The sequence below is a fragment of the Perca fluviatilis genome, chromosome 21 (assembly GCF_010015445.1).
Source record: "Perca fluviatilis chromosome 21, GENO_Pfluv_1.0, whole genome shotgun sequence".
Lineage (NCBI taxonomy): Eukaryota > Metazoa > Chordata > Actinopteri > Perciformes > Percidae > Perca > Perca fluviatilis.
Window position 1 is genome coordinate 30,780,155 of NC_053132.1, and position 13,639 is coordinate 30,793,793.

The 13,639-nt window shown below is 40.6% G+C and overlaps 1 protein-coding gene across 1 annotated transcript in view; it reads right to left on the minus strand.

The window, feature by feature from the left end:
- The window catches only part of ryr2a (ryanodine receptor 2a (cardiac)), a 270,453-nt gene that overhangs the window by 72,593 nt on the left and 184,221 nt on the right, over positions 1-13,639 (minus strand). Inside the window, 8 exon segments of the mRNA XM_039787778.1 lie at positions 1,225-1,359; positions 2,085-2,144; positions 6,311-6,481; positions 6,656-6,748; positions 8,435-8,522; positions 11,150-11,307; positions 11,446-11,528; positions 13,150-13,342. Of these exon segments, the coding sequence (XP_039643712.1) occupies positions 1,225-1,359; positions 2,085-2,144; positions 6,311-6,481; positions 6,656-6,748; positions 8,435-8,522; positions 11,150-11,307; positions 11,446-11,528; positions 13,150-13,342 (981 nt within the window).

A 13,639-nucleotide genomic window follows, 5' to 3' on the forward strand; every position in this document is an offset into this window, starting at 1 on the left:
GTTGTAAAGGCTAACATTGCTCGGTTAGCACACTGACATCATCTTAGAAAGCACAGCCGATATGTCACAAACAGAGTAACATTAGTGTTAGCCACCATGCTAACGGCATTGATAACTATGACAACTATAACTACTTTTTTAGCAGTTTATTAGCGAGTGTTTCTTGCAGATTGTCACGTGAATGAGAAGACAGCTACTAGAGGTTATTATATGAAGTGGAAGCTGTGACATCTGAAGGGCAGTTAACATCTGCTGTCTCCATGAAGCACCCAGCTGAGCTCCTATAACTCGCGACGCAGTAAGGACACAAGAACGAGCTAATTAATGATAACATAAGCATTTTGACTTGGTGGATGTCAATTTTAAATTCATGTTGAATCAATATTTTCCATCCTCTTTTTAATTCCGAGCCGCAGCCTGTTACTCTCTCTCTACGACGTGATGACAGGATTTTGTTTTCACATGTGGGTAGGCGAGAAGAGGTTAAGTTGCTGCGTCATTCGCAGACCTCTTCTGATGCAGCACACCTTCTGGAGGCCATATAGCCTACAACTTTAGGATAACTGGTTAGGAGAAGTGTAGTCTATTTCGACAACGATTCATTTAGGGGATTGCTCCATTGCCACTGGAAGATCCGCCGGATGTCCGTTACCTTCCTCTTCCTTTGTGTTGGCGTTCTAACCTACGGTGGATTTGTGAGGACTATGGTCAACTGCTCCTCAGATCTCTGCAGGGTAAATCCAGACAGCTAGCTAGACTATCTGTCCAATCAGAGTTTAAACTACTTTTGAACGTACATGTGTTCCGCCAAAACAAGTTCCTTCCTGAGGCTATTTTGCAGAGGTACCGTAATTGCATCTGGGCTTAGCACCACCCAAGACGATTGTGATTGGTTTAAAGAAATGCCAATAAACCAGAGCACGTTTTTCTCCCCTCCCAGAATGTTGTGTGGACTAGCCAAAGCTTCCTCCGCAGCGCTGTGGAGGAAGGTCTGGCGATGCGAAAGTGCATTTGTAAACATCATTGCCTTCAAACAGCAGACATGCTTGTGTCTAATTTTGTAGTTGGGGCACCTTTAATAACATTAGCTCTTCTGCTGGCCAGCTTCTCCTTAATAAAGCCGGTCTTCTTCAGGAGGAGCACATATGTACAGTACATCAACCCAAATATGATAACACACGCGCGCGCGCACGCGCACACACACACACACACACACACACACACCTGGTCTAGGTGGAAGAGGACATGAGCGATCTCCAGGACTCTCTCCACAGTCTTCTCTGGGTCAGAGGTGTCCTCATAGTGATTAGGGAGGTCTCTGTATAGAGCCATCTGCCAACGAATAGCTGGGTCCTCCAGCTGTACAAGACACACACATACAGTCACTGAGGACAACTATTCAAATGTGTGTCTAGGCTGTGCACTTCTATAAGCACTCAGGTCAAAAGTATATTTGGTGGATTTGAACTAGATTGTGAACCAAATGTTGGAGCTGTAACGAGATGAATGAATTCTATTTTATTGATGTCTCATGCAACTAAGCAGGCCATTCCACATGGAATTACATGAGACCAATACCAAAGTAATTTCATCCACAGCTTCCGCTCCAATGTCCACACACAACATACTCTACTTTGCACAAAATAAAGAATAAAGAAAACATATTACAGAAGTCACAACACAATAGTGTAACCCATAAATTGTCCAACTAGAACTAAACATGGCATACATGAAACTAAACTACAGCCACAGAAACATAAATAAAGAAGTAAATAAATAACAGGGAATGTCACTTTCAGACAGAGAATCATCGATACAAAGCAGTCAAAATAATTGCTGTCTTAAATCATGATAATTTGGATAATACAAAGCAAAACAAACTTTATTTTCTATTTCATTGAGATGACATAAATTACAGTCTGTCTTCCTCACTAGTGCCCGACCACCGTTACCATTCAGACTATCCACTACCAACTCTTTTCATACATCTGTTGTGTAAATATAAAGCATGACGTCATGTTCAGTTTATCTCAAATATACTCGCAGTACATGGACTGTGTTATTAAAGCTCAAAGTATTCTTACCTTTCCTTGTAAATGGAGATTGTTCCTGATGATCTCTCGTACTTCATGCTCTGTGTCTTTCTGTGAACAGAGTAAATGTACGCTCCATTGTCACACAAAGATAACTATTACATTTTTAACATAACATTATTTGTACGACATAAAACATTTGTAATGATATAAGCAAAAAAATATGTATGCAGTAATTTGGCTGCTATATTAAATTATCACAATCTGCACAATTCATACATTACGCAGTTTCAAAGTGCTTTACAGATATTTTGAAATTTAAAAAGGAATTGGAAATAACTTTAAAAGATTAAATGAAATAAAGTGTTACCATGTACACAAACATGTACAAGCATGGCAGACACATATTTTGGGGCTGTGTTTTTATTCTGAAGCAGCCTGAGGCCTATATTACGAAGCAAGATTTGGGGTTACCGAGGTAACTTTAGGTCTGTAGAAGGTAAAATCTGCACAACAGCTTAATGCTCTGGAACAATACTTTAATAGTGCAAATAAGACACACCTTATTGTGTGTGCCTTATTTGCACTTTGTCCTGCACCAGCAACTACATGCATATGCATAACATCGTCTTTTTTTAACTTCAGGTTCAACCCAGGGTTTTGTGTATCACGATGTTGGATAACGTGTTACCGGGTTACATCGCCAAGGTAACTTATGCTGAACACCTAACCTGGGGAGCAGGTTATGTTGGAGATTAGAGATCAACCGGTGTAAAAGCCCCGCCTACTGACCAATCAATACTCGATTGATAACGGCGTCACCGTTCTTAGAAGATCTGGTGGAGCTCGGTGCGTGGAGAGAGAGAGAGAGAGAGAGAGAGAGAGAGAGAGAGAGAGAGAGAGAGGTGTGCTCAGAAAAGTTAGAACATTTAGAGACCGAAGTTTATGGAATGCACAATGGAAGTTTATGGAATGCACAAGTGTAATAAAGTGGGACTGATTACCCATAATAACAATAATTAGAATAATATTTTTGCAATGTTTTATTTCTAAGCAAGTAATGTCGTAACTCATAGCTAAATAAAAATTGCCTGAATAAATTGATTGAGAGACTGAACTTTGTATCCACCCCCCCAAAAAAACAAAAAAATAGTGGAGGCTCTCCGAAGCCACTTAAAAAAGGCCAATAGATAGATAGATAGAAGATACTTTATTCATCCCCGTGGGGAAATTCAAGTGTCCAGCAGCTCACACATAAACACACACTCGTATACACCACACAGTTCCCTATAATTAATAAATAAATAAATAAATACACTGCGAATGCATACACAAGAGAGTTAAAAACAGAATAAAAGCAGCATAATTATATTATATTATGTCTGCGTTAAGAGTTAATGGGAATTAAGGGAGGGAGGGGTGTCATTTGTTGGTGTTAAATAGCCTGATGCCTGTGGGGACAAAGGATCTCCTGAACCTCTCTGTCCTACAGTGCGCACAGAGCAGTCGCTCACTGTAACTGCTCCTCTGTCCAGCCAGGACGTTGTAGGGGGTGCTTGTCATTACCCATTATGGCGTACAGTTTGTTGCATGCACGCCCCTCTACTACAGTTCTCAGTGAGTCCAGTCTTCTGCCCAGCACTGAGCTGGCCTTTTTGACCAGCTTGTCGAGAGCGTCTACTGTTCTTGTCTGTCATGTTGCCACCCCAACAAACCGCCCCATAAAACAGGACACTCGCCATCACAGTCTGATAAAACATGAGCAGCAGATCGCTACTAATGTCAAAAGATCTGAGCCTCCTGAGAAAGAAGAGACGGCTCTGTCCCTTTTTGTACAGAGCATCTGTATTAGCCGGACCAGTCAAGCTTACTGTCCAGGAGTACACCCAAGTACTTGTAGGTCTGCACAACCTCAATGGCCTCCCCCTTTATGCAGACCGGCTGACAGTTTGGCTTTGACCTCCTAAAATCCACCACCATCTCTTTAGTCTTGGTGGTGTTCAGGAGGAGACAGTTCTTATTGCTCCAGTCACAGAAGTCCTCCACAAGGTCCCTGTACTCCTCCTCCCGTCCACCTCGCACACATGCCAAACAACGCGCTCATGGGAGTTCTGGATGTGGCAGGACTCAAAATTTAGAAGTACTTGATGTACAAATGTACAAGAAAACAGGAACCCAAAAACTTAGCATCCCCTTACTGCACTCCAGCACCAAACACTTGTACCAAATACTAAACTCAGCCTTAGCCTTTGGTAGTGTTAGTGTCCGTTATCCAGTTGGTCAAGGATGGGGCCACCCTATACTTACGAGCTTGTCTCTCAGTATAAGGGGCTGGATGGTGTTAAATGCACTAGAAAAGTCAAAAACATGATCCTTACATACAGAACCAGGCACATCCAGATAGGCATAGGCCCGGTGCAACATGAAGAGGACCGCATCCTCCACTCCTATATGTTCCTGGTAGGCAAACTGAAGGGGATCTAATTCTTGTGCAACCTGCGGTTTCAGGTGGCGGAGGATCAGCCGCTCCAGAGTCTTCATAATGTGGGATGACTCTGGAGCGGCTGATCCTCCGCCAATATATATATATATACCAATATCAAGCTAATATTAATTACCCCAAAACCAGCCAACAGGTTTGAAAAAGCATGTTTTGTATAAAATATCGCCAAAAACACTTACCATAGAAACAAGCTTAAAAAACGTATTGTTTGTCAAATTCAGAAACAATAGCTCCAAAGTTTAGCCCAAAAAAAACACTACTTGATCAAAATCTCGCATTTTACATGTCCATCTTCAAATACTTGCAGAAAATCAACCATTTACATGATCAAGAAGCTGAAAGATTCATAAAACTCTACGCTTGTTGAGCGTAATGGCTGCAGACATATTTGTTTACTGTGTTATGTTAGCCAGGTAACAAAAATTCATCCAATCCATGAGTGAGACTGCAAACCAAGGCACACAGACTGCAGGCTGCCTGGTGTGAAGTCAGTAAAATATTATTAATTATTAAAAATATTAAAATATTTCACTGTGTGAATAATGTGCAGCCAAATATATTTTTCCTGTGTTGTATATACATGTGTGCCCTTAGGGAAATGTTGTGAACCTGAGTGAACTGTTTTTGTAAAATAAATTATCAAAGATATTTAACTTATATTTTTCTTTTTTATGTTTTATGCCATTATAACTGTGTTATACTGCTCAAAAGACATTTAGGAGCTATTCTTGCTTCTGGCCATGGCTGTGCTTGTTACTTTGAGATTCAAGACAAGCAGTCAAAAATGAGCCTGAGTAACAATGTGACAGGAGCAAAAAACGCTCAGAAATGGCTTGGTGTTCAGAGGTCAAGCTAATAGTAGCAGTTGTTGAGATTGAAGGCTGTCAGCAAGGAATCCAGCCTGATGCATATTATAGGCTGGAACATAAATTATTATCAGCATCATAAATTAATCAGCATCATAGCTACAATGTCATATGTCATTATATAGCCCCTCTAGGATTTCGCGGCCTTTTTTTGAAATTGTCAGAAATGCCTGATTTTGCAGGAGCTTTTGTAAAAAATTGTGATAAAAGTTGCAATATTTTTGTTGCAATGAAGTTGCAAGAGACAGTAAAATTGGCAAAAAAAGTTGAATTTTTTTTTTTTTTATAGTTCTTTAAAAACTAAATTTAAACTTGTTTAGGGGAGAATAAAACTACTCTGGGCTGAGATTTCCGATGTAACCTTATCAAAAAAGCACAGGATGCTGCAAATGTTGGTATAATATGAAAAGGGCTGGTGGATTTAAGACAAAAAATAATAATTTATTGAATGAATCAAATCTGAACATTTCTGTCAATGGCTTGTTGATCTTTCCATTGTTAGTTAATCGCGACATCGCGAAATCCTGGAGGGACTGATTATATCTATCAACATTACCTAGCAAAGCTTAAGGAAATACATGTCCCCCTCAACTTCAGAAACAGCTAGAGAGAGTGCAGCAGTGGCAGGTCCCTCATCATCTCCTACTGTTGAGGATGTGAGACAAGGTGAGCTCTCAAAAAGTGGCAATCCTTTGTTTGCTAGACTTTGCTAGATTGGGAAAACCTGGGTAGATTGAACAGGTTGACCACCCTCGTGTCACACCTTGTGCGGGACTGCGGCTGTTAGGTTTGGCGAAGCCGGATAACAGAAATAAATCCAGGGCATGTTGATCTTGCTTTGTAGTGTATTATATGAGAAAACAGAGCCATGTCCATACTCTAATAGACTGAAGTGCTGTTTCTCCTACCTGGGTGAAGCGGTTCTTAGCCAGTGCGATGAGATCGTGTTCCCCGGGGGCACAGATGTTGAGTCCAACAGGCAGCAGGCGCTTCAGAGTGGCAACGATAAGACTCGTCTGCATCGAGTATCGATCTCCCTTCCTCTTCATCTTCTTCCTCTCCTGGTCCGAAACTATTCCCTGAGGCAAAGTCAAACATCAATAGACAAGAAATGCACACACGCGTCTATTAAGTGTCATGTTATGCTCTTCCTAATGTCTAAATGTGCACTGACACAAACACACATTTACAAGCAAAGGACAGGAAACGTCTGATATGTAAACCTTGATTGATTCCTATCCATGTGTCCATACCTTTGACATCTTACACTTGGTGTCAGTGATGAGGAAGGACATGTTGTTGATTTCATTCTGGACTACAAAGTTCTGCTCTTCTCTCTTGAAGTTCTGCAGAAAGATGACCAAATGGCAACCATTTATCACTCCACACTCATACTGTTGTGCTGTCGGATGCTGCGTTAGCTTCAGAGTCTTGGGTTGAAAATAAGATTTGTAAATACATTGTGATGGTCAGTGACAAGTAAAAAACTATGACCTCCCACATCGTGGTCATTTGAGATCACAAACTGTACACAAGCGTAACTCATTTTTTTGGTGGGGTTTAGTTCTGCTAAGATGCTGCTGAATAAGAGTTTAGCCTTTTCCTCTCGCGTTAGAAAACCCTCTGCGGGTGACTGATATAGTATAGTAATCCTGACTTACATATTTATTGATAACATATTTAATACCTAAATATACAGGACAGTCCAATAGGCTGCCATTTTTGGCATGTGTCAAAAACCTTTTCTGTGCCTTCATATTCTGGCTAGCTGTTCAACTGAATAACACAAAAATGTCTGTGACATCACAACCTTACGAAAGTCCTGAAATCTCGTTTCAAGGCACAGTTTCTGAATACGGGCTGTGAGCATTTCTCCACAGCATTTTGATACTTCCACAGTATTTATATAGCACCTCAACTTGTAATATTATAGTCAAATAAGACATGGAAATCTCACTTTTTACCATATGGGACCTTTACTACAACCCTTGATGGTTTTAATGTCTGACGGTCTGCTGATTGAGTGGTCAACCACTTTGCTCCGGTCTGAAATATCTCAACAAATATATGATGGCCATGCTATTTTGTAAAGACATTCATGATCCCCAGAGGATTACACCTACTGACTCAGGCGCCTGGATAGCTCAGTTGTTACTACACCCATATATAGAGGTTTATTCCACGAGGCAGTGGGCCCGGGTTCGACTCCGACCTGCGGCCCTTTGCTGCATGTAATTCCCCTTCTCTCTCCCCTTTTATGTCTTCAGCTGTCCTCTCAAAATGAAGGCTTAAAATGCCCGAAAAATTATCAAAAAATAAATAAAACTACTGACTTTGGTGGTCACCTGACTTTTCCTCTAGCACAACCGGCAGGTCAGGAATTTATGGTTTTAAGTGAAATGTCTCAGTAACTATTGAATGGAATGCCGTGAAATCTGGTACAGTTTCGTATCATTAACTTCAGGATGAATCAACTTTTCATCTAGCGCCATCATCAGGTCAAAATTGGAATTTGTCCAATAATTTATGACCAAATACTCGCAGGACAAATGGCATTCCATTCAGCCTCAGCTGTACTGTTACTAATGCTAATTGGCAAATATTAGCATGCGATCGACCTGCCCAGGGACTACGGGCGGAAAATATTATTAGAAATTATGCTAAAACCTGGTACAATGCATCTCTCCTTCTTTTCTACAAAGTTAATGTTTAATTGTGCTTTGTCCCTGTCTAAATAAAATTACATTATATTACAATCACGCTAAGCTAAAATGGTGAAGATGCTAAAAATCGGCATGTTAGCATTGTCAGAGCGGTTAGCATGACTGTAGACTTTTAGTACTGTTAAGATATCACACAAGAAGAAAGGTCCTGGGCACTCTTCTTGCAAAAAGTTAAAAAGCCTTTATTTAGATGGCTATTTCGTACTGAAATCCAGTGTCCAGTGCTCCCTTGTCTACCTCTCACTGTGACATTTTAAATCAGCAGAATGTTATTGTGTTTCTTTGCATCCTCCTCATTGATTTTCTTACATGAGACTTGGCCCAGAAGATGAAAACCTCGGCCACCATACGGAACAGCTCCTCAGCCGCTGGGTTGGACTCCCTCAGCCATCTGGCCCTGTCAGTACAGCAAGGCAGTTCAGTGATAGTGGCACTACTTAAAGGTTCCCTGTGGAGTTTCAGAACTCTAGTAGCTCTATGCAGCCGTTTCTCCATGAGAGTGCCCAGTTTGTCTCTTGTGCACATGCACAACGACACAGATGCATACGCAGGTGACGCAACACACAGCCCTATTGATCAACAGTAGGGTTGGTTATCGATAGGGTTTTTTTCCGATACCGGTGCTAAGACCAGTGTTCTACATGAACTAGTTGAAAGTTCATATTTCAAAATTTTGAACCAAGTTCATAGTTCCAAAAATGAACTACTTCATAGTTCTTTTTTTCCGCAAGCTATTATTTTTCAAAATTGAAAGGCTAGCCAGGTGCTTCAGTCCAACGTGCCGTTTCAGGTTTGCTGTGGATGGGACTGAAGTGCGGAATTTCTTTTTGAAAGCCGGCGGGCAAAGTTTGCACAGAAATGTAAGATTTTTCCATCCTCACCGACCTTGTCATAAAACCAGATTGGGTGTTTTTTCTGCTACATATGAAGGCCTGTTTACGGTGTGTTTTAGCCGTGTTTTGGCCTGGAAGGCTCTATAGAAATCTGGCACCCTATTTGACGAAGTTAAACTGAGAGAGCGTTCCGTTAACAGACACCAGAATGAACAAGTTCACAGTAACCTTCATCAGGTAGTAATACGGTACGTTCAGTTCACGTTCGCCCAAAATATGAACGAGTTCATGAACTATCATTCAATGAACGCGTTCAGGCACAACACTGGCTAAAACGGTGACTGAACTGATACTTATCGTTGTCCCATCTGGGTTGTTCCCACAACAGCAGGCAGTGGCCATATAGTGCAGCTAGTTTGTGTCTTTAACTGCAGACAGTTGTACGTCCCAGTGTTGGACAGTGAAATACAGTCACACTTTACAACCTTTACCTGTCAGCATTTTAACCGTGTTTAAGCCAGCGACTAGCTAACATTACCTGCTGCCAAGTGTATTATGTTAACTAGTGTCATGTGCAGCGATGCTTCTGTTGCCTGTAACGTCCTTTTCGGAGCACCAGAGAGCGGCAGAGGCATTTAATGAGGCAACGACAGCCATGCTGCTATGCGGTCTGGTAGATACCGGCCGTTTAGGCACCGGTGCCCTATTAGCACCGGGTCTCGGTACCCAACCCTAATCAAGTTTTTCTCCTATCCAGGGATAAGGAAGGGGGGCAGGACCCTCCTCCTCAAGACTGTGGAGATAGGTCTGGCAATACGAGACTACACTGAATGTAAACATAACTTCTGTTTGTTTACAAGAAAACTCCACAGGGCACCTTTAAGCATAGTACTTATGTTGTAGACACTGACTATTGGTGTCCATATCTGTATCCTTTTTTTTATAAACAGCAAATATGCAGCTTAGTGTTAGTTATACAGAACATCTGCAGGACATATAGGCAAGTATCACTTTATTGTAATTGATCAGACTGAAAATGATGGATGTCATTTTCAATTAGGGCTGCAACAACAAATCGATAAAATCGATAAAATTTGATTATTAAAAAAGTTGTTAACGAATTTCATTATCGATTCGTTGTGTCGCGCAACTATTACGGCACTCAGTCACGGTGATAAAAAAAAAACTGAGACGAGCGCAGAGCGGAGCATCGCAGAGCGAAAGAAAAGAAAATAGAGCAGAGCGGGGGTAGAGGAAATACGGAGAGAGACCGGAGAGACCCGTAACGTTGTTCTGAAACACACGGCGGAGGCAGAGAAATCAGTACGACCTAAGACATCCAAGGTGTGGGAGCATTTCACACTAAATAAATCAAAAACCTGTTAATTGCAAGATAAGAAAAAGCGACACGGCATGCCACGGGAGCACCACGGTGATGAGTCAGCACCTAAAACGTAAACATGTCGGAGTCCTTGATGAGGAGGAAGAGAGCTCAACAGCAGGGTGAAGTCACTACACTATCCTCCTTCTGTTCCGTTCTGAAGTGAGGAACGCAACGTCCCTCCAGTAGCTCTTCTAGTGCTGCCGTTTACTCGTTATCCAGCTGACTAGCATGACAAGCTAGGGTTAGCTCGTTAATAACAGTAGTAAAGCAGGGGTGGTATAGTTTGCAAGACTAAAGACACGGTTTTATTCACAAGCCTTTTGTGGCCCATTCATTTTCCAATCTGTTGTCATGTATATATTCTTTTATAGCACTTGGCCATCTTAAGCTGTGTTTAAATGTGGTGTATAAATGAACTTAACTTGCACTTACTACAATGATGGTAATAATTTAATGAATAAGCTTTGTGTGTGTGTGTGTGTGTGTGTGTGTGTGTGTGTGTGTGTGTGTGTATGTGTGTGTGTGTGTGTGTGTGTTTGTGTGTGTGTATCTGCTCTTTGGGTTACTTACCTTTACACAACTATTAACTAAAACAACAAGTATGTATGTAGTATGTATTGAGTTGATGTAAATTAATGCTTTTGTTTTTTTTTATCCGATTCATCGATTAATCGAAAAAATAATCGACAGATTAATCGATTATTAAAATAATCGTTATTTGCAGCCCTATTTTCAATTCCTATTTGTTCTTTCAAAAGCAATGCTCAAGAATATGTCGAGAAGTGTGGAATCATCCAATCAGCGTACCTGTTGTAGTCAACAAATCGTATGAGGAGAGGGTAGAAGGCATACAGGTCTCTGACCAGTATGGTGAACTGGTCCATGATGAGAAGCTCTGTCTCTGACATCTCACCCCTCCCCTCTGCCTTGCTGTGTTCTTCATCCATCAGCACGACCGCTGCTTTCTACAGGACACAGTAATAGACAGCTTTCTCGTCATTTAAACACTAAATATGGATATGATGTAAGTGTTATTTAAGTCCACCAATATTCTGATGAGGTACATAACAATCTATATTACATAATAAAATGACGAGACTCACTTTTTTTAGTTTCTCCATCAAAGGCAGGAAGTGTGTCTTGAGCAGCTGGGGTTTGACCTTGCTGATGATTGGCTGAGAGAAGACTTTAGAGCAGGGACAGAGATGTATGGAGGATATATTTATTCATAATTCAAAATGAAAGTCCAAAGAGAAAATGAAGCAAGAACAAATTAAAAATATTATTATTTTCTATGCTACTAGGAAAAATCATGCCATAATTGAATTTAAAAAAGAAAAAGGAAACTGAAAAAGCAAAGTTGAAATGTAAAATGATTTATCTTCTGAATTTCCCATTTTGATTTAACATTTGGCTTTTCTACTGACAGAGGTCAAAAGTGGAGGTGTGGCCCAAAGGCTGGTGGGAGGGTCCGAAACAAAAGGGGTGCAGAGGCACCTTATAGACAGCAGGGGGAGCTGACTGCTGGGAAACAGAGTTGACAGTCTGACGCGACAGCCAGCTGGTGGCAGCCGGGATCGCTTGCTCGCCGGCCGGCCAGTGATGCTCACAGACCCCACTGTCAGCTGGAAGTCTCTCAATAGAATCATGGAAAAGTTTATTTCCTGAAATATGGCTCGTTTTCCGTTCGAACACATTGTCATCAATATTAACAAGGTTTAAAATGACTCATTTTTCAAATTTGGATATCGTTTGAAAATCGGAAATCAAATAAACGAAAAAGTACACGGGCCCAATTACAGTAACTACATGAAAACTTCACTGTTGAAATGTCGTTTATGTTTAGCCTACATCATCAGTTTCGATCATCTAAAGTGAAACAAGAGGCCAAGACAGCCTGGTAGCTCCTCCCCCTGCTGTCTATAAGGTGCCTCTGCACCCCTTTTGTTTCAGACCCGCCCACCAGCCTTTGGGCCACGCCTCCACTTTTGACATCTGTCAGTGGAAAAGCCAAATGTTAAATTGAAATGCGAAAAGCCAAATGTTAAATCAAAAAGTCAAATGTTAAATTGAAATTGAAAAGCCAAATGTTAAATCGAAATTGAAAATTCAAAAGATAAATCATTTTACATTTCAACTTTTCTTTTTTAAATTCAATTATGGCATATTTTTTCCTAGTAGCGTAGTAAAATAATAATATTTTGATCTTGCTTCGTTTTCTCTTTGGACTTTCAATTTGAATTATGAATAAATGTATCCTCCATAGAGATGGGATTCAATGATTAAGCATAAAACAATGAATTGAGCTATATTGTTTAGTTTGTGCCTGTGTGTCAAGGTGACTGACAAATGGTGGCAATTCAAAACTTTCTAGAACATGTTAATGCTAACTGGAATTATATTTAAAACCAGATTAATAAACAAAAGAAAATGTGAAGACTTTCATCAAATGCATTTTTTTTCCATTGCTTTTTTTATACCATTATGAATGAAATTGAATACCTATTTCACGACATACCCTCCCCCACCTGTTTAAAATAAGACCTAACAGTGAATTTAATTTTGAAATTATAGACTTTTTAGATATGAGACCCCGCAGAAACCCTGCTTACTGTTCCTTTATAATAAAATCTTACGTCAAGTATGTATCATTATTTGTGACACAGACACACACACACACACAGCACACACACACACGCACACACACACACACACACACACACACACACACACACACACACACACACACACACACACACACACACACACACACACACACACACACACACACACACAGTCATGTTTACCAGCTAGTCTTTTCATCCAGGCCCCTTCATCTATTCCCAGGTTGTTGTAGATGATCTTGAGAATGTTTCCCAGCAGATTGTTCATGTGTTCAGAAGTCACAGAGGTGCAGCAGCTGTCACCTTTGTCTGGGTTGCTTTCTGGTCCATGTTCCCACCAGTGAGACATGTAGCTGCACAACATCGGCAACACCACCTACAGAAAAAGGAAAAATACATATTTCAGGTTCAACTATCATAAGACCACCCACTTACTTTGTACAGTTCTTGTTGACAGTTTGATAATAAACCCACACAGATACAAACATTATATGAGGTAGTTGGTCTCAATCAAACAAAGGCTGAACATCTCAAATTTCCAATCAGCAATGTCTGGCTTTTTTGGAAAGTCACTGGAGTACTCCATAACATAATAAAGGTGTAGCTATAGATTCAGTGAGCAAAAATGAATAGACTGATAAGGTAGGCTTAAGTTGAGTTTTAATCACTATGG